General features: G+C 43.0%; 1 protein-coding gene across 4 annotated transcripts in view; it reads left to right on the top strand.

The window, feature by feature from the left end:
- Positions 1-12,131, top strand: part of CPLANE1 (ciliogenesis and planar polarity effector complex subunit 1) — a 104,046-nt gene extending 91,915 nt beyond the window's left edge. For 2 of the 4 annotated variants that reach the window (XM_090037954.1, XM_090037953.1), the window contains exons 46-54: positions 1,568-1,699; positions 2,721-2,886; positions 4,337-4,398; positions 4,886-5,053; positions 5,749-5,858; positions 6,297-6,380; positions 8,894-9,037; positions 10,793-10,953; positions 11,420-12,131. In XM_090037954.1, the coding sequence (XP_089894080.1) occupies positions 1,568-1,699; positions 2,721-2,886; positions 4,337-4,398; positions 4,886-5,053; positions 5,749-5,858; positions 6,297-6,380; positions 8,894-9,037; positions 10,793-10,953; positions 11,420-11,560 (1,168 nt within the window). In that variant the 3' untranslated portion in view covers positions 11,561-12,131. Of the gene's footprint in view, positions 1-1,567; positions 1,700-2,720; positions 2,887-4,336; positions 4,399-4,885; positions 5,054-5,748; positions 5,859-6,296; positions 6,381-8,893; positions 9,038-10,792; positions 10,959-11,419 lie in introns of all 4 variants that reach the window. The other 2 variants (XM_090037955.1, XM_090037956.1) reach the window with 2 other exon arrangements.
- Positions 12,132-23,408: the final 11,277 nt, after the last annotated feature.

Raw genomic sequence — 23,408 nt, 5'->3', positions numbered from 1 at the left:
ACAGTGTTAAAGCAGTTTTGTAAACTACCAGTATCTCTATCATCATAAAGTGAATTCTAAATACATGTTTCATGAATACATGAATATATATTTTGCTGCCCCCCACAGGGCTATGCCTCCTCCAACAGGGCCTAGCCCTTCCTGCATGGCCCACATGCCCTACCCCACACCTGCTTGCTCCCCCAGCCCCCTGGATTGCTGCCCTGCCTCATCCCATCCCCTGCCGGCTCGTGCAGCCACTCCCCCAGGCCTCCCAATGGCTGCTCTGCCCAACCCCATCCCCCACTTGCACACCCAGCCCCCCATGGCTGCCCCCTCAACCCCAGCCTCCAGCACTTTAAACAAACAAACAAAAAAAGCCTCTACTTAGCGAGTATGGGCTGTGGATCCTCCTGGCAGAGCACCCCTGGGCAGCACAGGGCAGCAGGGCCCGCGCTGGGACTGCTGGGGCTCTCACCCTTCCCTGCACTGTGCAAGTGGGGCCCCAGTGACTTAAATGGGATGGGACCAGGCGGGGAAGGGATGGGTGGGGATGGGGAAGCTATCGAGGGTGTTGGTGGCAGGGGGCTGGGTGGGGAAGGGATTGGGGGAGCTGGGGCTGGGCAGGGAAGGGATTGGAGGGGGCAGGTGTGGGGTGGGGGCAGGCAGGGAAGGGATCAGGGGGACTGGGGGACTGGGTGGGGCCAGCAGGGGTCACCCCCACCATGGTCGCCTCCCCCCTCCTCCAGCCCCCCTGACCACTCACTTACCAGCAGTGGAGCCTGGGTGGAGCTCAGTAGAGCTTGAGCACCAGGCCAAGGGCTAACCATAGAGATGCTCTGGCTGCCAGAGCGCCTTTATGGAGGACCCAGCCTCCAGTTGCCTCAGTGTGGGTTTTTTTGATCTCTGGATATCCAGTGGTCTAATTTTGCTCCACGCTGCAAACTTACAGCACGGGGAACATTTTCTCATTCCTGCATGTGCCTCTTGCAGCATCTCAGAGGGGTTTGAGATGCTGCAAAATGCACATGTGGGCTTGTCTGGATGTGCCCATTGAATCCAGCCTGTGAATTATTGGTTGCCAACCCATTCAATGCAGAAATCTAAAAGTTATGTTTTCTTGTGCATATGCTACATGCATGCCGCATATAGCAGAACTTTTAACAAATACCCTAGGTGTTTGTGCATAGTTTTATTCAACTACTATTGACTAAATTTTGGTTTTGGACATGTGCGTGTAACTGGCATTGATATACTCATTTATAAAAGGCAGAACTAGCACTAGGGAACTGTTATAGTTACTGCATGAAAATGTAAGGCAACAGGATGTAGGTTCATCAGTGGATGTTTACATCCATTGACTGAAAATGTATTGACATCTGTCTTTTGCTTAAAATGGCATACCCTTAAAACAGCACAGATGTATAGACAAGATTAGTTCAGTAAAAAGGAGTATGGTAATTAACTTTTGAATAAGTGTAGTATTTCTTCTTACCTGATTTTTAAAAGTAAGAATTTTAGGATGATTTTAGTTTTTCTTGCAGATGGTTTTAATTGATTACAAAATTGCTTTTTTTCTTAATATAAGTTCTGTAGATGATCCCCTGCAAACTACAGGACTAAGTGGTATGACTGACATTATTAAAGATCTTGTAACAGAAGGTGATGTTTCTGCTACAGAACTGGGTTTTACTGAAGCACAGGCTAGACAAATCTCCAGGTAACTATTTTTACATTTCACTTCTGCTTTCCACTGAATTAGAGCAATTTTAATATTAAATAATATGCATACAATTATTTAAATTCACTGTTGTTTAAAGCAAGCAGATCATTAAAATAGTGTAAATATATAAATCAGAAGTGTTGTGTGTGTTCTTTTAGAGGCCATTTTTCTCATAGCTGATTTTTACAAATACTTACACAAAGAATCACAAAAAGTAGGGCTAGAAGGTTAGCTAGTTCAACTCCCTGCCTGAAATCCCTATCTGAAGCGTCTCATACAAATTCTTTTCTAACCTATTACTAAAACTACAGAATCAACCCTATCACACAATTACAAGGCATAACCATTTTCCATTTTAAAATGGGAAAAATATCCACTTTAATAAGATAAAGATTACTTAATTAGGGTATATAAAATTCAAAGATTAAATTTGCTTTCTAAATACTAAGGGATTGCAATTTATGAAACTAGTTATGAAAATAAATAAAAAGGCACTGGTCTCCAATTAAACATTTCCATTTATTCTACAAATAGTAGTTCAACTATAACCGTAAAAACTCAATACAACTGTGAACAGTTTTTCACTTACAACTGATCTTGTTTGGTGACCATATCCATGGCAGTGACTTCATTTGTGTAGGTTCTTAGACTGTTGCTATTGCTCTAGACCAACTCAAACAAGTATTCTTGAAAGCGTATCAAAATGATTCTGTTTTTCATCCTACTGCTTCTCATACCAAGTAAATAGCCTATACACAAACATACGACAATAATATTGTATACCATACTGCTTGAAAAATATTTGCATACCAGGATTTTCAAGGAAGTTGTACTATTATAGAACATAAATAACATAATTTATTATTTATATAAATACTATAAAATATTTAATATTTCCAGCTGATAATTATTTAGGCTGTTTGTGTCTGTCAGGAGGTATTGCTGTATTTATATGGTTTTCATACCTGTATTTTAAAGGAGACTTATTGAATTGTTTTGTGGTTATGCATGTACTCAGAATCCATGGTCCTGCAGTTGGATGTTCTCAAAAAACAGAAAAAGAAAAAAAAGAGTTACAAGCATGGATGAAAAGAAAACAAAAAGAAAGATTGGCAGAATATCTGAATAAACGTGATGAACAAAGAGAGAAAGAACATATGCCATTTAATGTGAAAAATTGTATGGTAAGATTACTGTGCACCTGGAAGAATCACTTTTGTATTAATATAAACAAATGTAGCAAGGAGTGTGACTTCTTTAATCTATTGATATAAATTGTTGAAAAGGTATTGAAAGACTGTTAAAATGTTTTCAATAATTAGTACTGATGTGGAAAATTGACTAATTTAACATTTAAGGATTTTTACATTTAGGTCATCTTGAAAGGTGTCCAAATTCTGAGATATAAAGGAATATTTGTGCTTAGTATTACTTGGAGTACCCCCTAGTTGTCAGTCATGAATTATAGGTAGGTGGTAGATGCCAATAAACATCAGGTTGTTTCTTACTATTCCTCCTATTCTCCATTGACAACAGAATCAGCAATAGCAGGCATCTCTACATGAGACATTTACTGTGCAGTAGACTAATTAGCTGCACAGTAAACGTCACACAACTACATGTGCACCTGTATTAGGCTTGAGTAAACAAATTTACTCCACAGCATGATAGTACTTGTAAATACAGGTACTGTTCTGCTGCAGAGTTTCTTACTCTGCAGCAGTGTACATGTAGATGCTGCCCTGGGTGGCTGGGGCATGAGGGTGCTTCAGTGGAGAGGCTGCCTGCTGACTAGCCCCATGCTGAAGCACCCTTGCCCCAGCCAGCCTCTCCACAGCATATTAAACTGCGGGGAGCAACCCTGGGCTGGCGTGTGTTTTCCCCCTCCCCGGACCCTACCAGTGGGGGCTGCTCCAACCTGGCTCAATGTGTGGCAGTCCCAGGCGCGTGTGAAGACACAGTTTCTGGGAGTGATAAACTTTGGAGCAATGAGTTCTAGAGTTTATTCATACGCATTAATTGCATGTGTAGATGCACCCAGTTGGAGGCAATCTGGGCTAGACTTATTTGGTGCTTTTCTTAGAGCCTCTGCTTTATTTAGTCATGAGATTGAGACCATCTCAGCTTTCATTTGAAAACAAGCTTGCAGCTCTCAAATCTTTGGACATATGTGCCCTGGTAATTGAAAGAAACAAAAAGCAATCCTACACAATTTTAAAAAAAGGGTAGTGACTTTTAAACCAATTTTGTAGCTTTTGAGGAACTTACAAGGAGATTTGAACATTTGTGATTGAGTGATTTTTTTTTTTGATTTTTTTTTTTTTTGTGTAAATGAAATATTGCAGATTTAAGCACATGGTTTACCTGGGCAGCAGCTATGGCTTGTCTGGGTCTGTGCCATATTAATAAATGGTTGTGGAGCCAGGGTTTTAGTTATTTTTCTAGAGTTTGTGAAGCTCCAAGGCAAACAGCCTTTTCCTGAACTTCTTCTGGGGTAGTATAATTCCGTGTTGCTTCTTACTCTGGGCAGTGTCTTCAGTATAATCTAACATAGTAGCTATAAAATGACATAAATGTTTTTGTGAGGTGAACTAAAATATATAACAAGTTAATGTTTGTCTTTTTTTTTGGTAGAAATTTGGTCTCACCTCAAAGGAAATTAAACTGAACCAGAAAAAGAAAGAGGAAAAGGATAAGTAAGTTACTATGAAAGGTCATTCAGGGTATTGCTGTGTGTTTTGTTTTGTTTTTAATTTACCATTCTACCAGTTTTGTTGCTTAGCTAATTTTATCCAGTTTAATTCTGAAGTTCCAGATTTGTAATAACTTTTGCTATAAAAAAGCATTGCCAGTTAATGCTTAAATCTCTAAAAGACCGTATTCACTGAGACATTTGAAAAAAGTTGAGCATTTAACTTCCGGATCCTGTAGCTTCATGTGCTAATGTGCTATTTTTGCTACTGCTCGGGTTCCCTCTGAAGGTTTGTTTTTAGGGGTTTTTTGAGAAACGTTTTAGTTTTGTGCAACTTATCTAAAGAGTGATGGCAAAAAGTTTTTCAGTAACCATCATAAAATATTACAGAAGTGGACTGAGGAATCCACAAAACAGTTTTAGTTAAAAATTAATAACTTTGACTGAAGGAATGGATGAATATGTAACTTCTTGTTTCTTTTTCTCCAAAGAGCCCTATTATCTGAGCATCATAATTTTAGAGTCTCACAAGCACTTTCCCTGATGAATGAGATGTTATCTGAAACAGTACAGCTTCCTACAGAGAAATGTAGACCATTGTCCAGAACAGCAAGGTCACCTCGAGGTTTCAGAAAGCACCTTCCCACGTCTGCTAGAGGGTAACAGCTTTAAATTTGAAACCTTTGGTGCTAGACCTCCATACAGCTTTTCAGATTTGCCAGCTTACATAAGCTATTTGTCTCGTGCTGGGTGGGGTTAAATCAGGCAAAGGTGTATGTTGCAAAAAAGGTCTAGAGGATTCTCCTGGTGTGTGGGAGTCTCTGGCTGGCATAACTGAGTCCTGTACAAATCCCTCTGCAAGTGCCGCCATAAGTAGCCAGAGGGAGCGCTGAGTGGAGTTCTGTTCTGGCTATGACCAACTCGTGGATTGGCCAGTAGGGCACATAGCCAGATGGCATGCGACCAGCCTCAGAATCACCCAGCTTCCCTGTACTCACCCCCACTTCGCTGCGTTCAGTAGGTGCTGCATGTAGCCGAGGAGCTGGTTCAAGATCTTTGTAATATTTGGTAACAATCAAGAAATGCATCTTGAAAAGTTTTAGACTTGACTGCATGTCTTGGCTGTCAACAGAGACTTCTCCTTATACATACTTTGTCCCTTTGAAGCTGGGAAACATTACCCAAAAGAGCATTTTGCTGTTTATTTCCTTTAAGGAAATAATGGAATTTGATTTAAAATTAACATGGTCTTTTAGGCATGTAGCCAAATTTAAATTGTTTCGTCTTTAAGACAATGGTATGTTACGAGCAGTGATAAATATATTTTTTCTTGCTTTAAAAATCATCCTCGTAGTCGGACACAGTCAGCAAGTCAAGCTGAAAGGAGCAGGATTGCTGCCAAACCTGGCTTTCAACCAGCAAGATCTCTTTCTACTCCACCTCTTGGTTTTGATCAGTCCAGAGGTAAGAATTGAAATATCTTGGTGTATATGCCAAGGGCCTTGTTAAAATTCCTTCCTACACATCATATTTTATATTCTTTTTATGTTTGCCCTTTATACATGGATGCTAACAAACTTATGCTGTAGTACTACTGTAGGGCTGTAGTACTTAGAGCCATCAGATGTGGATTGTCATTTGAGACTGAGAATGTCACAACTGTGATGTGTCGGGCCTCTCATGAAGTATAGCATGCTTGCTATGTTGTCCTCACCATCCCTTGCAACGTGCACTAGCGGCATGTCTGTGCCATTTCTGCACAGCTCATGGAGATTGATGCATTGTAATCCAGAAAGCAGAGATATGTTGGACTCAGTTTTTCAAAATTTTTCTGAGAACCTAAATTTTCTTCAGAGAATAATAAACTGCTTGCAGTGAAACTAGTTTGTGTATGTTTTTTAGGAACTGCTACTGCAGTATTACAGAAAAATATTTCCAAGGACAGAATTAGAAGTGCAACAAGGTATCCTGTTAATTCTAGGCAAGGTAAGGTAGAGAGAACTAAGCTAAAAGTTTTTCAGCTAAAGTTTAAAGCTGCTGTATTTTAACAAAATGGATAATCACTAACAAGGAACTATTTAAAAAATTTCTGAGTGATGGTCACAAACTTGGGCTTATAGTTATTGGGCCCATGACTGAAGAATAGAGTTGAGTATAAAGAGGGAAAAAGTTTTTTAATAAGTATTTTTCATTAAAAAAAATCATAGTTTTCAGTGACAATTTAGATGTCTTAGCCACTGCAGTCACAACAGATTGCGTTTCCCAGGCTGTTAATGGGTACCCAGGACATCTACACAGGGCAGCAGTATACAGCACACACTACTGCTCGCCCCTGTGCACCTGGAGTTATGCCAGTGAAGGTGCTCTGGGGTTGTCTCAGTATCTGTTCTCAAGCACACTGAAGACTGAGGTCTTGAAACTGGCTGTAGCAGGATACCTGGACTAGCCCCATAACATATTTCTAGGTTTGCTGGTGATTATAATGTATCAAAGCAAAAAAAGTAGGTAAAAGCTACTTAGGAAAATAGTAAGGGAGGCAGAAGACTGGGTTCTGTTGCCAGCTCTGCTACTAACCACCTAGGTGAGCCTGAACAAGTCCTTGTTCCTTTGTCTTCCTGGTCTACATGAGCTTTCATGTCAGGCCCTGTGCTTGCTGCTCATCTCTGCAGCACCTAACAAACACAGTGAGGCTCTAATCTTGTGGCTTTTGGGTGGTACTGTCATATGCACAGTTAATGTAAGAATTAAGAGGTACATAGTGACTGTGTGAAAAGCAGTTAGTACTACTGGCTAGAAACACCCACTGTCTGTGAACTTTTAGAGCAGAAAATCCCAGATCATTACGAGAGGTTTATTTTGGCCTCATCTGTCACTGCACATCATGAGGGGGGAGCAGAGCTATAGTCCCAGCTGCAGAGTTGCACTGACAGTCTGCTCCACTCCCCCAGCCCTAGGGTAGGAGGCAGGAGAAAACAGAGCCATGGGTCCCAGCAGCCTCCTGTCACACCTCTGAGCTGGAGAGTGCATTGTTGCAAGTTGCCACAGCAATTCAATCCAATCAGGAAGTGTGATGGGGCTGATGCCTGCCTAGACCCTGAGTCAGCCAATTCTCTGGAGTCACTGTGAACAGAGACGAACAAACCAGAGAGGGAGCTTGCCGGGGGCTGCTGTGGGGGGAGAAGTTCAGCAGAGGGATTGCCTGGAGAAGGCTTTTTCTGAGAGCTGATTGTCTGAAGACCAGAAATTCTGGGCATCTGTTTTGTGATGTCTTGTGCCTGTTTTGGAGCAATTGCTTGACAGGGTTTGTGTTCACAGCTCTGTGTGGAGCAGTTTGCTTCAAATGGTACTGGTTTAGCTAATGTGGGGAGGCTGGAAAAAGGCAGAAGTGAGGACCTCAGCATGCAAGAAGCAGAGGACTCAGCTGTCTGAAAGCAGGTGGTGCAAGGCCTCAGAGATGAGGGTTGTAAGACCACTGCACCAAGAAGAAAGAGGAAGGTGGCAATGGTTGATGACTCTTTTCAGCGGGTGGGCAGAAGCACCAATTTGTCATCCAGATTTGAGGTCCTGGGAGGTGTGCTGTCTGCCTGGAGCCTGTATTCAGGATATCACAAAGATTGCCACAGCCCATCCATCCCTCAGACCACTACCCTTCCCTGCTTGGCTATGCCACTGAGCAAGTCAGAGTTTGCTTGCTGTGCCCAGCTGCAGAGCAGAATGCAAGTGTTCAGTATTTCCCATGTTTCTGGACTGGGTGGGTGCCGCACTGGGCCTTGAATGAAATTGTTTTCTCTTCTGTTGCTACACATACTGAGTGGGGGGCTTCACCTTCTTCAGAAGCATTGGGTGGCAGCTACAGCCAGAGCTGGGGATTTTTACTGGGTTTGCCGGTGCTCCTGCTGAGACTTAAACCCAGAGATTTCTGGCTTGAGGGCTTTGCCCCTCTACTTGGGGATCAGTGAGGGTTTTGCTTTGCTCTGTAGCAAGGGTCATGACCCGCTCTCTTGGTCTGCCCAGCATATTTTAACAACACTTGCAGCAGTAGGACACTGACCACTGCTGTTCCCCTGTTTTACCTGTGGAGGTTAGTAGGGTGCTATGCCTTGTAGTTTTGTAACAGTCAACTCTGTAGTTTTAGTGATAGGTTAGACAAGGACTTGTATGGGATGGTTTAGGCGGGGTTTGGACAAGATGACCCCCAGAGGTCCCTTCCAGCCCTATTTGTCTATCAGTCTATGATTGTGTAGGGAAGCCTAGTAGCCTAACTCAGGATTGTAGATGTTGCTAAGTGCTTCCAAGTTGAGTTCTACAGTGCTGAGCATTGCAGCTCCATACTCTTTTCTGAATTTAGTCCCACCCTCTTATTTTCTAGCCTCCAATCTTAATTGCAAGTACATAAAGTGGGGCAAGGAGCAAAATCATCTTGCACAGTAATTTTTGGGCTTAGTTTTATATTCACGGCTGTCTCTTATGGAATTGTAATGGTTTTTTTCTTTTCCAAGTTGCCTTTTGGCCTCAAGACCGATCATCCCAAGTCATTGGCAGAGGAACAGCTATGGATTTTAGCCGGAAGAGAATGTGGTTGCAAGGCAACAGAAACCAGATGCAAGTCTTGAATGCAAGGCCACCTAGTTCAGCTAGACAAGGTTTGAATGTGTAATGAATCAGAAACTAACAGACCTAAGTCTTCTTTCCATTACCCCAGGCTTATGCTAATGGCATTACTAGTGCTAGAGTAGTGCGATTAAATGGAGATGTGGCTTAAACTAGCCTGGTAAATGGGACTGCGCATCATTATTCTATGCGGAATTATTCTCTTGCTAAAGGTCATACAACTCAATCAACGGGAATAAATTCATAGCACATTTAGATAGTTTCTGTTGGGACAAGAAAGAATAGGCTTCTGTTGCATCTTTTCCAGATATACAAGTATATAGCATAACTTGTTGTTGTACAGGGCTGTCCCTTTTCCCTTGGTTTCATCTCATTTTACGGTAACTTCCATTTTCCTTCCACATTTTCATTCTATTGTTGTTTCTTCTCTTAGTCAGTCATGTTGTCTTACAATACTTTAGCTGCCAGAATCCAGTAATGTAATCTTTTGTTTTTGAGTCTTCCTTTTTGTAATTAGGCCTGTGTGTTGTATTTCAGAAGCTACTAAGAGTTTCATTAAAGTTTCAGATGATGCTGGTGCAGACAGCTTGCAATCTTTACCACAGCAGTTGTTTGTACATTAGTATTTGAAACATTTACATAGGATGCTACAGCAAGAGAGTTATCTGTATGAAACGTCTTCTTCATCCTTTTTATGGAAGAGTGACCCAGTTATGTTGTACAAGGTGACAAGTAGAATAAGTCAGAAATTTAATTTTTGTTCTCTGGGAAATTCCCAAACTTCAGAACAGAAACTTTCTGGAACAGACCAAAAAGTGTTTCAAAATTTCCAGTTGAAAAGGGTGAACCGCTGCTTTATTTTTACCATTTTGAAACATTTCTGGGACTGCCAGAAGCCTTGTCTCAGTCCACTTGAGCTGTCCCAGAGCCTGGCAGGCTACCTTGGATCCCAGGCTACTAAGGCAACGAGCATGCAGTGCTCCTGGCTCCTACTAAGAATGTGAGACCCAGCAGAGAGTGCCAGCTTCCAGACTCTCTGTGAGCACTGGAGGGGAATGGCCAGAAGAGCTGGCAGAAAACTCAGCGTGTTTCCCTCAGAACATCATCACAATTCACATGTTCTGAAGGAAGGTTTTGATTTTGGATGAATCATTACATTTTAGTAATATAAAAGTATTCAGTCAGAAAAATTTCTGAGCAGCTGCTGATACAATGCCAGTGCTTGGGGGTGAATCACTAGGTGGCAGGTCACTTGGGTGTTGCAACACTGAACAGAAATGTTCCCTTGTGAGTCTGAAACTTTCTCCAAGTTTTCTCCAAGGACATCTGCTAACCTCCCCTTTTCTAGCCTGAGGGTTCAGAGCAGACTAGTCTGGTGAGACTATTGCCATGTCTAAATCAGCTAGTACCACAACAGGCAGCCCGTTTTGCTGACTCAATCCCCTGAGCTTTTAAACAAGATTTTATAGGTACTTAAAACAACACCTGGATCTGAGTTGCAAAGTCCACTCCTGGATCTACAGTTTCTGTGCTCTGGTTGCCCTGGTCCTTCAGAAGGTTCTCCATGGTCTGGTGGGGCCTGCAAGAGCCTCAGTGCTGAACCCAGCTGGAAAATCCTGTTGCTTTCCAAGTGGACAGAGGGGTCATAACAGTCTTCACTTGCATTTTCCTGCCTGAGCATGGCAGCACCATTCATTCTGTAGAACCAGGGGCATGGGCCAATAGTTAAAAGTATATGGACAAAACACATCTGTATTTAATCCACTGATTTTTGTTTCCCTGCTCAGCCTCTGCAGTGAAACAGGGCAGGCCTGGACTTCATGCAGCTGCAGTTCAGACAGAGGAGACAGGTCTTGATAATGACATTGAGCGAGAGTCCCTAAGTCCATGGAGCATCCCTGATGACATCCAAAGAATCCTGCGTGACCATTCTGGTTCCTTCTTTGAAGTAAGGCATGTAATTTATTACAGAAGTCATTTGGGACCCTGCCTTGGGCCATTAGAAGTGGAGGCATAAAAACCTGCCTGTCTTTTGCATTTGAAATGTATTTCTTTATCATGGCTGGGGGATGGGACAGCAGAGCCTCAGGTTAACATCAAACTACTGTTGGTCAGATGCACATCAGAGGCTGGGAGAACCAATTCCCGTCATTCCTTAGGGGGACAGACTCTTGTTGCCTGGCCATAATAGGATTGCTGTGGGCTTATTTCAAGCTGCTGCCCAGTAGCTAACTAGGCCATACTCTGGAAAAGTCCTGTTGCTTGGAGGAAGAAAGTTAATGCAGCGTATCTTTTATAATGGACCTGCAGTAGATATTTAGTGAGACCAGGATAAGTTTAAGATGTGTGTGATAAGCAGGTATTAAGAGGCCCATGCGGCCATGGCTTAAATTTCATCCTTTTGCTCCTAATAGGGTTCTGTGCCTTATGATGATGATTGCCCTCCTCTCAGCACTGATGATATTGATAACGTATCGGAAAGCACAGGAAGTATCCTCAGCAAGCTGGACTGGAATGCAGTTGAGGCTATGGTAGCAAATGTGGAAGACAAGTGACCCCAATCATGGTACACTTTCACAGCAGTTAAAGCATGCACATTATATCACATGTATAAATACAGCATAGCACACGTACACAAAAATTCTTGTTGAAAGCAATGGGGAATTCTGTTTAAAGCTCAGTGGTGGATCAAGGGACTTAGCAGGAACCTGCAGAAAGTATCTGCCTTCTTTAAATTGTTCTCTTTTAGGCTAGAGCCTAATCCTGTATTAATGCAGTGGGTCTTCAACTCTTAAAGAGTTGAGCAAGCTCAGGACAGACTGTCAGCATATAAAGGCCCTCAGCATTAAATTTATCCTGTGCATTTGCAAAGAGCAAGGGAATGGCACTGGTAATAGTGATCTGATTTCTAAAAGTCAGTGTGTGTGTCCAGTTTAGATAAAGTCTGAAGGATCAGGTGTTTTCTCCTCTGCTTTTTAATATCTTAATAAAATGAAACTTTTTTACTTGAAGAGCACTGGTGTTTCTTGCCTACATTTTTAAATATTAAAATATTTAACTATTTTGAAATTTAAGAATTGTAAACGGTTGGTTTGGCTTTAATAAATGCTTGGTTTTATTCAGTTACTGCATTGTGTGGAGTTGCCACTATTGTGTCATTCTTGTCATAGAAGTCACAAAGCTATAGGGCTGAAAGGGACCTCCAGAGGTCATCTAGCCCAAACACCTGCCTGAAGCAAGATCACCCCTATCCAAACCATCCCATACAGCCATCATCTAAACTCTACATAAGACTACCTTCAACCCTGACGACATAGAATTAACACCCTAACCTGCGACAGGTAAAGCAGGGGAACCATGGCACCAATGTTCTCCTTCTATAAAATGTTGTCAATATACACTCAAGAGGTCCCTGGTCAAGGGCACCCCCTGCTACAGGGGAAGACAAAAACCTCCATAATCCATACCAATCTGACCATGGGGAAACATTCTTTCCTGACCCCAAATATGGTGATCAGTTGGATCCTGAGCAGAGTGGCAAGAACCTCTAGCCCAGAACCTCTGGCTTTGCTCTTAGCAGGAGACTTGACACACCCCAGTTGAATTCCCCATCCTTAGCTGTAGCCAACACACAATGCCTCTGGGGAGACTTAAAAATACCCTGACACATATAACAGAAAAAAGGGAGGGTGGGGGAGAAAGGGGTGGCAGGAACAACCAGCAAAGTCCAGAAGCATGAGAAATATCCATTGTAGAAAACAGGCATAGCTATGCCTAGATCATCCCCGACTAGGGACTGTCCAACCTCTTCTCAACCACCTCCAGTGATGGAGAGCCCACAACTTCTAGGCATTTATGCCGCTGCCTCACTATTCTCAGTGAAGAAGTTTTTACAGATATTCAATCTAAATTTGCTTTGCTGCAAATTCAAGCCATTGGTTCATATCCTCCTCTCTGTAGGGAGAGAGAAAAAGTGCAGCTTTTTAATGGCAGTTCCTTAAGTATTTGAAGACTGCTATCATATCCCTTTTTAGGTACATTTTTAGCTTGCAGAAAAGGTGCTTAACTCCTCAGCCTCTCCTCATATGATTGGGCTTCTAAGTCCTTGATTATCTTTGTTGTCTGCCTCTGGGACCCTCTCTAACTTTTGTGTGTCCTTTTTTAAAATATGGAGCCCAGAACTGCACACCATACTCCAGATGAGGTGATGGTGCCTCCAGTGCTGAGTGGAGGCACCATCACCTCCCATGTGTTTGCACCTACTGCCTCTATTGCTGCATGCCAAAACTGCATTGGCCTTTTGTGTGGCTGCATCACACTGCAGGCTCATATTGAGTCTGTGGTCACCAAAGACTCCCAAGTCCTTTTCCATAGAGCTGCCATCTAGCCAGGTGTCCCACATTGTGTATCAGAGCTTCTGCTTATACCTCCCAAGGTGTGGCACCTTGCATTTGTCTGCATTGAACTTCATCCTGTTAGCTCTAGCCCAACTTTCCAATCTATTGAGATCCTTCTGAATTGTGCTCACATTCTCCAGTCTGTTTACAGTCCTTCCAAGTTTGGTGTCATCTGCAAACTTGCTCAAGAAGCTTCATATGCCAACATCTAAATTGTTAATAAATAGGTTGAACAGCACCAGGCCTCGGACAGAACCATGTGGGACTCTACTCAAAACCTGCCATTCTGACATGAACCCATTAATAATTACCCTTTTTTTATGGCTATTGAGCCAGTTATCTATCTACCTTGTAGTAGTTTTATCCAGCCCACATTTCTCCAATTTGTTTATCATGAGGTTGTGTGAGCCCTTGTCAAAAGCTTTGTTGAAGTCCAGATATCAAAATCCACTGCATTCCTTTCATCCACCCAAGCAGTTACTGTGTCAAAGGAGGAGGGTTTGGTTGACACAATTCGTCTGTCATAAATCCATGCTGGTAGTTTGTGACCAGCGCCTTTCCTCCTCCAGATGCTTGTTCCATAGGATATACTGCAGCAGCTTCCCAGGTATTGAGGTGAGACTAACTGGTCCCCTGCCGCAGCTTGCCCCCTTTCCAGAGGTGGGTTAAAGTGTACTGGGGCCCCAGGCAAACAAAATTGGAGACCCCCTCCCCCTATGGGAGCTGGGCTGCACCATTTTTGATTCCCTGCTGGAAGGCAAAACCGGTGCTGAGTTTAAAACTGCAGCTTTCACTTCCCTGGCGATGGGGATCCCAGAGCCCTAAACTGATAGAGGCCACTGGGCTTGTGCCCAGCTGACCCATCCATTAATCTGCCTATGCCCCTTTGTTATCTAGAAAATCTGTATTAGGTGTCTGGCTGCAGCTAATTTTTTGTGTGTGTGTGTGAATACTGAGGCAAAGTAGGTGTTGAGTAGCTCTGCCTTTGAATCTTTGGTTAAGAGTTTCCCCTGGCTTATTACCAGAGAAGCCACAGGTTCCTTGGTCCTCCTTTTTTGGCCAGCATACTTACAGAACATCTTGTTGTCCTTCACGTCCTTTGCCAAGTGCTGATCATTCTGTCTTTGCCTTCCTGATTTTATCCCTGCAATTTCTTGCTATTTCCTGCTATGCTTTGTCAGTGACTTGCCCATTCTTCTCTTGCCTGTACGCTTTCCTTTTGCATTTGAGGCATTTTAGACGCTCCTTGTGCAGCTACATTGGTCTCTTGCCATTCTTCTTGTGCTTCTGTTGCATCAGGACAGTTCCTTGTTGGGCTTCCAATACTGTGGCCTTTAGAAGCTCCCAGCCTTTCTGGACACTCCTATCCTTCAATCTACCGTCCTTGAATTGGATGAAATCTGCCTTTTTGAAACCCAGCATCCTAATTTTGTTAACCTCATGCTTTCCCTGTCTCTGCATCTGGAATTCTATTATATTGTGATCACTTACTCCCAAGTTACCCATCACCTTCACATCCTCACATCTTCCACCAATTTGTCCCTGTGAGGACAAGATCCAGAATAAATGATCCCGGAGTTGTATCCTCCACACAAGTTAGAATCGGATTGATATTTAATGTTTGGCTGCATTGTTCTACCAGCAGATGTCTGGAAAACTGAAGTCTCCCACCAGTACCATCCCATAGCTTTTGGATAGATTTGTCACCTGCTTGAAGAGTGCCTCATCTACCTCCTCTTCTTGATTAGGTGATCTATAATAAATCCTCAGCATTATATTGGTGCTTCATCTTTTATCTTCACCCAGATGCATTCTGCTTTGCTGTCTTCTTCCTCCTGAACCAGGAACAAGTGTATGGGTTTTGGACATAGGAGGCAACACCACCACTTTTTCTTGCAACCCTGCACTTCTGAAATAGTGTGTAACCCTTTATGTTTCATTCTGGTTAAAGAGCTGTCCCAGCAGGTCTCAGTAATGCCTATCTGATGATAGTTTGGGGGTCCCCCCTCCGAGGCTGCAGCTTCCAGCTTGTCTTGTTTATTCCCCATATTACTCATATTTGTATACATGCATTGGATGTATTTTGCATTTTGATTTCCTTGCTTCCCTTTTGCAACACTTGTTGCAGTCCTGTACCTCTCTGGTCCTTTCCCAAAGTTGAGTTGCTGCTTTGAGTCCTTTCCCCTCTGGACTGTGCTCTGCTGCTGGAAGGTTTTGATCACCATCCCCTGTTTAAAGTCCTTCTTACTAGGTTGGCCAAATAAAGGTGCTCTTCTCTGTTTTTGTAAGATGGATCCCTTTTCTAGATAGTAGTCCTCCTCCCAAGAACAAGCACCCATTGTGGAAGAAGCCAAAGCTTTCACATCAACATCACCATCTCAGCCACACATTCACTTCCAGGATACAACAGTTTCTGCCTGGATCCCGGCCTTCCATAAGAAGAATCGATGCGAACACCATTTGTGCTCCATGCTCCTTAGTCTTCCTACCACGAGCCTCATAACCACTTCTGATCTGCTTCTGTAATTTCTGTCAGCACTGTTGGTGCCTACACGCACAGGCAGGAAGGGGTACTGGTCCAAAGGATGAATAAACTTTGGCAGTCTCTTTGTGATGTACTGACTTCAGGTTCCAGGCAAGCAGCAGATCTCTTGGGCCCCTAAATCTGGATGCCTCTGCAGAAGGGAGTTACCGACTGTCTCCTCCTCAGTGCAGTGGTCCTGGAGTCCCTGTCCTTGGGTCTTGCACTTCCTGCTCTCTAGGCTGCTGCCTCCTCCCTTGCGCCTGCAGATGTCCTCTTCTCTGCCTTTTCCTCACCAATTCCACCGCAAAGTGCTTGACAGCAATTGTTACCATCAGTCTGCTGCTCTTCAAGTCTGGGGGCCCTCCAAATTGTCATATGTCACCACTTCTCTTCATTCCCTTGGGCCTAGTACCAGCCTCTTGTGACTCTTATCCAAGTAATCCTTCTGGTCCCGGATGCAATGTAGCATGGATATCCACGCCTCCAATCTTTGAATCTCCTCCTGGGCAAATGCCATCTGACCCTCTGGGAGATCATGGACATGGCATACCCCACACAGGTCAGAACAGCTGACCCAGACTCTCTCTGTGCCTCCTTTGCTCTCTGGAGAACACCTATGCTGCAAGGAGAAAAAAGGAGGGGGGAGAAAAGGGAAAAGACACCACAGGAACCTACATGTCAAACACGTACACCAGGGCCCTTGCACATGCTCACACACACTGGGTTCGCTGAGGGCTGCCTTTTTATAAGGCTATCATACCTCAATTGCCTAAACCAGCAGTAAGCCCTGTCAGTCACTGCAGAAGGAGGAAGAAAAGAGAACAGAGGGAGAAAGGGAAAAAACCAAAAAACAAATGCACACCACAAAGGAAAAGGAAGAACAAAAACCCCACACCAGGCCCTAGGCAAACACTCTGAGTCACTAGCACAGAGAAACTCTTCTTCCAGGTAGTCCCACACCTCAGCTGCTCCGTTTACTGCTGGTTTTACTCCCCTGGGGCTGCACTTGTATCCAGCTGCCTACCTTAGCTCCACCCCTCAATTACCTAAACCAGCCCCGCAGCAGCAAGGCCCATCACTCAGTCACTCTCGAAGAGGGAAGAAAAGAGAACAATCCTTGGATCATTCCTCGATGCCAGTTTGTCACCTCTAGAGCCCAGGGCTGAGCCAGCTCCTAAGAGGGCTAGGTTACTGCAGTTGGTTTTAATTTACCACGATGCAAGACATACCACAGAGGGACTTAAAAACAATGCAACACACTGGCTGAAAGAGGGTCCTACTGCATGTCTGCAGTATTGCCAGTCAGAGCCCCAGACACAGTCAGCATCTTCTCCACCCCACCTGAGAAATAAATTTCTTAAAAGCTTTTAAGTCTTGTTTGCCTTCTTAGTTTCCTGAGATGCAGTTTAAAAGCTTTACTCCGCAACAATCACAAGAAGCTTACTTGAAAATAAAGCTGAGATCCTCACATAACTGCAGGACTCCAGGAGTTGGGACACAAAGAAAAGCACCAAATACTGTGAGACAGCAAAATTGAGAGCTGGAAATACTATGCCCTTCTCCTCTTCTGCCCATCTGCATCCACTACATCCTCCCTTGCCTCCCACCTGCTCTCCCTCACTGTGTGACAGGTGAGACACTGAAGACATCTTCCTATTCTGCCCTGACTAATCCCGTTTACCCTCATCAGGTAAATCCACCCTCTTCCCTTTTCATCTGTCTCCTCCCTCCACTTGGTTTTCCCCCTCCCCACATAGCTTCACTGAAGATGGGTGCTCAGAGGTTGAATATCTGAGGTTTGATCCCTTGAAAGCACTGAGAGGTAGCAGCCATATTTGTGAAGAACTGTCCTGCTACAACTGTTTGTGGAAATGACAACCATGCTATCTAATGGAAACCTATGGCTTCAGTGCTGCTTAATGCAGGTATTTTGAAAAAGGCCAAAATGAACGTCTGTTCCCAAATATCTTTAGGTCACAACAAGTTTTTGAAAAGCCAGTTATCATCAGGACATTCATCTGTTACTCATCCCTCACTTGCAATGACCGTATTTGATGGATTATTGGAGCTGCACCACCATTTCCCTTTCTCCTGATAAGGGAGAATCATAGATCTCCCATTCTAAGTTGCTTGATTAGAATCCTAGAAAGTTAGGGCTGGATTTCCTTCTACTCTTCCTGTCTTTTGTAACCTCCGAATTTCTGGCTTTTTAAAACCATTATGAATCAGAAGACAAGAGTAGTTCACTTGACCAGCTTGTGACTGCTAGTGCAGGAAACCAGGAAAGCAACTTCCCCAGACTCCCATGTACTTCAAATGCCATTATCTTGTCCAGCAACAACTGGACCCATGTATGGTTTGCTGGAAATCTTCTCATAGAAATCCACTGCCATTTCTGCAGCCAGCAACTCTAATAGCCAATGGGATTTGAATGAATGGAATGAGTCTAGCTAGGAAAGGGACAAACAGCCCCTGGCCCTCTACATTGTTTCATACATATACAGATCTCCATTCCACAATTTCTGAACATATGAAAATTAGCCTTTGACAACATATAGATGAAAAATAGTGACTCATCCATGCTGCTAATATCCAATTTCTGTAAAGGGATGGAAAGTTTTCCAGGTGCACCACAAATCTCTTTGTAACAGCCATCCTTCCCTTTTCCCTTCCAAAAGACATTCTGAGATGATTCCTCCTGTGAAGTGTTCTTCAAGGTTAGTTGATAAAATCCAGCAGGGATCAACGTTTGTGCTGCTGTTGTGCTATTATGTGATGTTCAAATAAAGTTCAGGTAATCTTGTGTTTTCTCCCTTCCAGGGGATAGAAAGCTAAGGGAAAACAGGATCCTTTCCTTCTTCTATTTCAGGTGGAAGCTCATAAAAGAACAATATTTCCGGCAATGTCTGGGTCCTCCCACCCCAAGCAAGACATCTTTTCCAGGATCACTTTGTCAAAATAAAAGATAGTAAATGGAAGGTCCTTCTTTCTTGCAGAGATTAATTGCAAGTAAAAATATAGTACCATCTTTGAACCAAAAATATGTCTAAAAACATTGTGCTCAGATAATGCCAAAAGGTGGTCAACAGAAACCAAGATCCCATGGTTCAGTGATTTCACAGAATCTGGGCTACAGTGGTTTGATTTTCTTAGAAAACATCACAACAGAAGTGGTCCACAGGTTCTCGGGTAGCAGAAGCCTCTCTCTAAAAATAGGACATTTTTTTTTAACATTTAGGCAACCATCGAAACACCACATAACAACTGAGCCTGTAGCCCTTCCTTCCCCAATGGGAAAGTTAAAATCGACCACCTACTCCATTATCCAATTGGACTGGAACTGGCTTCTCTGTCTGGCTACTGTAAGCTAGGTATACAGTAAGCTTCCTTTCCTGTTCCAGTACATTGATGTGAAGGCCTTCCTTTCTTTGACCAATTTATTTTTACTTAAATATTTTGGTTCCTTATGATAGGAAAACACTGGTGTCTGTCATGACAGTAGTGGATCCCTTGGCAAGAGGAACAGGTAAGATCTACTAGACCAAAAATTCCAGGTGCGTTGGGGAAGGTGGTGTTCCTTCCAAACAAAGTGTTTTGGTCCTATAGCATGACTGAGAAACTAAGCCAAAGCAAAAGCCATCAAGCCAAGCACAGTAATGTAAGACGGGCCAAGATGACAATCCATTCTAACAAGTTATTTGGCCCCTCCTGGAGACAAAACCATGTGGTCCTTCCATAACGAAGCAAGGTTGAATGAACAGGAATGAAAATCAGGGTTTTTTGGTTTTATTTTGTTTTTTAGGTGTTGCTAATTCCACGGTTCCTGGAGAGCCCAGTCAAAGTAATGGACCAATTGTATGAGGGGTTGTATACAGAAGCAGGAAGATACCATCCTTGTCAGAAAGGGAATTAATGAAAACTTATAAGCCCCAGTAATAAAAGAAGGGCATGCTTCTTGAAGAATCTGGGCCTTGAATGGTTATAAAAATTGTCCCCAAAAAAAGTGCAACATGAGCCCCTGCCCAGTCAAGATCTGCCAAGATCTACTAGAGTATTGGAGAATATTCCTGTGGTGAGCCTGAAAGGCAATAGGAGTCTCCTTGTTCTTGATTGCTTATCATCTGATGAGGTGCTGCAATAGGTAACAAAATGATTTCTTGCAGATCAATGGCTGACAGAAATCTTCCGAGGTGCAGCCGCTACTCAGGGAGCTGATGGATCCATCTTTGTTTTCCTGTACTCCTAAATGCAGGTTACCTATTTAAACTTTGCAGTTCAAATAGCTTTATTCCCATGGTCCCCCATGATCTTCATCCCGAGGTTCAAAAAGTCAAAAAAGGATATGAGAAGGCATGAAGAATAGCACACATTTTAGTATCACTAGAACTGCTGGTTATAACAATTTTTTGGGGAGCAAGAATAAGATGAGAAAAAATTACTGAGTGTATTGAAAGCAAGACATTCTTGATAGTGATGCTTGAAAACACAGAAAGATCATTTGTCTGATATTATGCCTTCCCCTGGAAAAAAAAAAAGCAAAAGTGGCCATCCTTCTAAACAATGAATGATAGAAGGGAGACCATACACAGTTAGGACTTGGATGTGTTGGGGCTGAGGTTCTTCCCTTCATATTTAAGTCTTTTAGGCTCATGAGCCTCAAGACTAAACTGGACCACTGAGAAAATGCTGACTTCTGAGCAATATTGGACTGAGTTTAGAAATCTGCCTCGCCTTTGCTGGAGAAAAGACAAATCAGAGAAAACGTCCAATTGCTTTATTGATTTTTTTTCTGGATTTATTTATAATCCAGACCAAGAGTTGAATTATATTATAGCATTTTACTTAAGGGCTAGACAGCAAATCAATCTCATTTTATATAACTGGCTTTTGTGTCACTCGGGACACCATATATTGGGGAAATAATAATTTAATTAATGAAATAACACCACTTGCCATGTCTAGAGTGTTTTTCACCTGCACCAGTCAATAGACTTTGTAAAGATTACAGCCCTTGGACAGCAGGCATTGTTTTCATGCACCAAATGAGGAACTTGATGCAGAGAGGACTCTTTATGCTACAAAACACAAGTGGTAATACTTCACAGCAGGCATCCCCAGAGCACAGTGCAAGTTTCCAGACCTAATAGCACAGCTAAATTCATCCCAAGCCCTCCTACACCCAAGCCAACCCTCAAGCTGCAGTCAGACCAGCCCAAAGGTGCAACTGTATGAGTTGAGACATCCCCACTGTGCTTGCTGCTTTATAGGAACTGGCTCATCCAGGGTTGTTGCATCTTTTCCCCACAGAAGCTTTTGACCTCTCTCACAAGAGAGGCTTCTTACCAGAGGCCATTCTAACAAACCAGTGTCTATCCCCCTCATTCCCAGCAGGTTGGGGCTCGCTAAACCACACTGCACTCTCCCACACTGAGCTCCAGCAGCAGCTGGGCCTCCCCACCACAAGTCGGTATCTCTGATGCTCTGGTCATCGCATACACCCCATGGACATTGAAGGAGATGCTTGGTATGGCAACATGGCATAAGGCAACACTGTGAAGAGGGACCTGAGCTAATGGTGTATGCTACCCTCTGATGCTGGAGGCACTACAGCCAGCTTTCTTGGTGCTGCCCTGCTGAGAATTGAAGCTATTTGGCCTGAGTACAGTGCTAACCTTGCTCCCCCATTTCTGGCTCCAGTGGTAGATTGCTCAAAGCTAGGTCAGATGTAACCACCTTGATTATGGGCTTGACTTAGTCTACCAGCAGGACAGCCCTAATCCAGATGGACACCAGAAAGTTCATCTCCCTTGAACACATGCACACTGGAACAGAACACTTTGCTTGTTATGAAATTCAGTGAATCTACAGACAAAGCCAAAAAGTTCTGGGAGCCATCATTCCTGCCCTAGGATTTAACCAGAAGTTTGAACACTTCCAACGTTGCATAATCCATAACTAAGATTCCTTTCAATTACTTTATTATCCTTACAGAAGATCACCTTTTCAGAAATTCTCAGGCAAGAACTATGCTTAACCCCCCAGAAGATTCAATCCTTCGTCTCTGAGGGGACTTCAGTCAGTCTGATGAACAGGATAAGGGTGCTCTTTATCTTGGGAATGTAGAATCTCTCAAATCATTCTGCATTTTATGTACTGATGGTAGCCTAGATATCCAAGTATCTTGTTTCCCTTTGCGAGGCTACTGTAAAAATTTAGAACCTCTGGGCAGGGATGATTTACCATCAGGGTATTTCCATACACCATGGATCCTTATCCTTTGGAATGGAAGCTGGGGAAAAACTTTTTTCTTGTATAGGAAAAGCAAAAGTTTTCATAAAGGTGCAACATTGTAGTGCTTTAATCAGAAGGCACTAGTACTCACTTCACTCATCCTCTGTATTAGCAATTGAGAGTCCATTTCAAGGGGCACAAAATAATTTCTTCCTCAGAACTCTTGACATTTTGGCACAATAGACAGGAATATCCCAGACAATTGGGGTATTTTCTTTGTGAATGAGAGCACTTCTGCTTATGATGGGGAAAGGCCTTGGGGAAACTCTCAAAAACTAAGGGAAAGTGGGAATGCTCACAGCTGAGAGGAACCATTGACAACAACACTGAGGCGTATCTTTGAGTGCAGCAGAGCAAGTAGCATCCAAGCAGTTCTAAGAGATGTTAGCAGAGAGCCTGTCCATTTGTTAGATGAGAAGATAGCCATATGACTGTCTGTAGCTGGCTGGGTCTTGGGCTAGAGATTCTGACTCTACATGTTGCAGGCACACTCCCCTGTATATGGCAGCCACTGGAAAAGAACACTTCCATTTCCTTTTTCTCTCAAGTGTCTTCTGAAGAAAGCTGCATTTTAGCTCCTCAGTAAGGTAGAGCAGAAACTAACACTAGTAACCATAATCCCTTTTTGGTGGGAGAAAACTCTTCTGATTTATGTTTGCCTGCCAGCCAGCCACCTATGGACAGGAGAGAGCTTGTTAGTATAAAGGATACACCACACAAAGAGAAAAATCAGAGAAAAGTATCAAATGGGAAAGAGAATGCACAGGGGAGAAAATCATGGAAAAGGCAGAAAACTTACACAGATTATACAGCTTTTTAAAAGACTCAAGTAAGATTGGGAAGTGAACAAACTGCTAGAAAGAAATGGTTAACACTCAGGATGGATGTTTAGAAAGATCTAAGTACTTCAATAGCACCAGTCCCATTAATTTTCTGTCTCCCAAGCCATTAACCAACCAGTTGACTCCACTTGGACTGACTTACAGCCCTAGTAATTGACCCAAGATTGCTGTGTCAACAGGAGCTATTAGGAGATGCAAAATTTTCAAAATCAGACCACTTATTTAGTCCTTAAGTACAGATTTAGAAAACATTAGGCTTTCATTTCTGAAAAATCACTGCCAATATAACATTATTTTTAAAAGGTATTAAAAATTTGAACGAAGCAATAAAATGCAAATGAAGGCACAT

The sequence above is a fragment of the Crocodylus siamensis genome, chromosome 3 (genome assembly GCF_052110815.1).
Source record: "Crocodylus siamensis isolate JL-2025a chromosome 3, ASM5211081v1, whole genome shotgun sequence".
NCBI lineage: Eukaryota > Metazoa > Chordata > Crocodylia > Crocodylidae > Crocodylus > Crocodylus siamensis.
The sequence above is the reverse complement of the archived record's forward strand: the minus strand, read 5'-3'. Positions and strand labels throughout refer to the sequence as shown.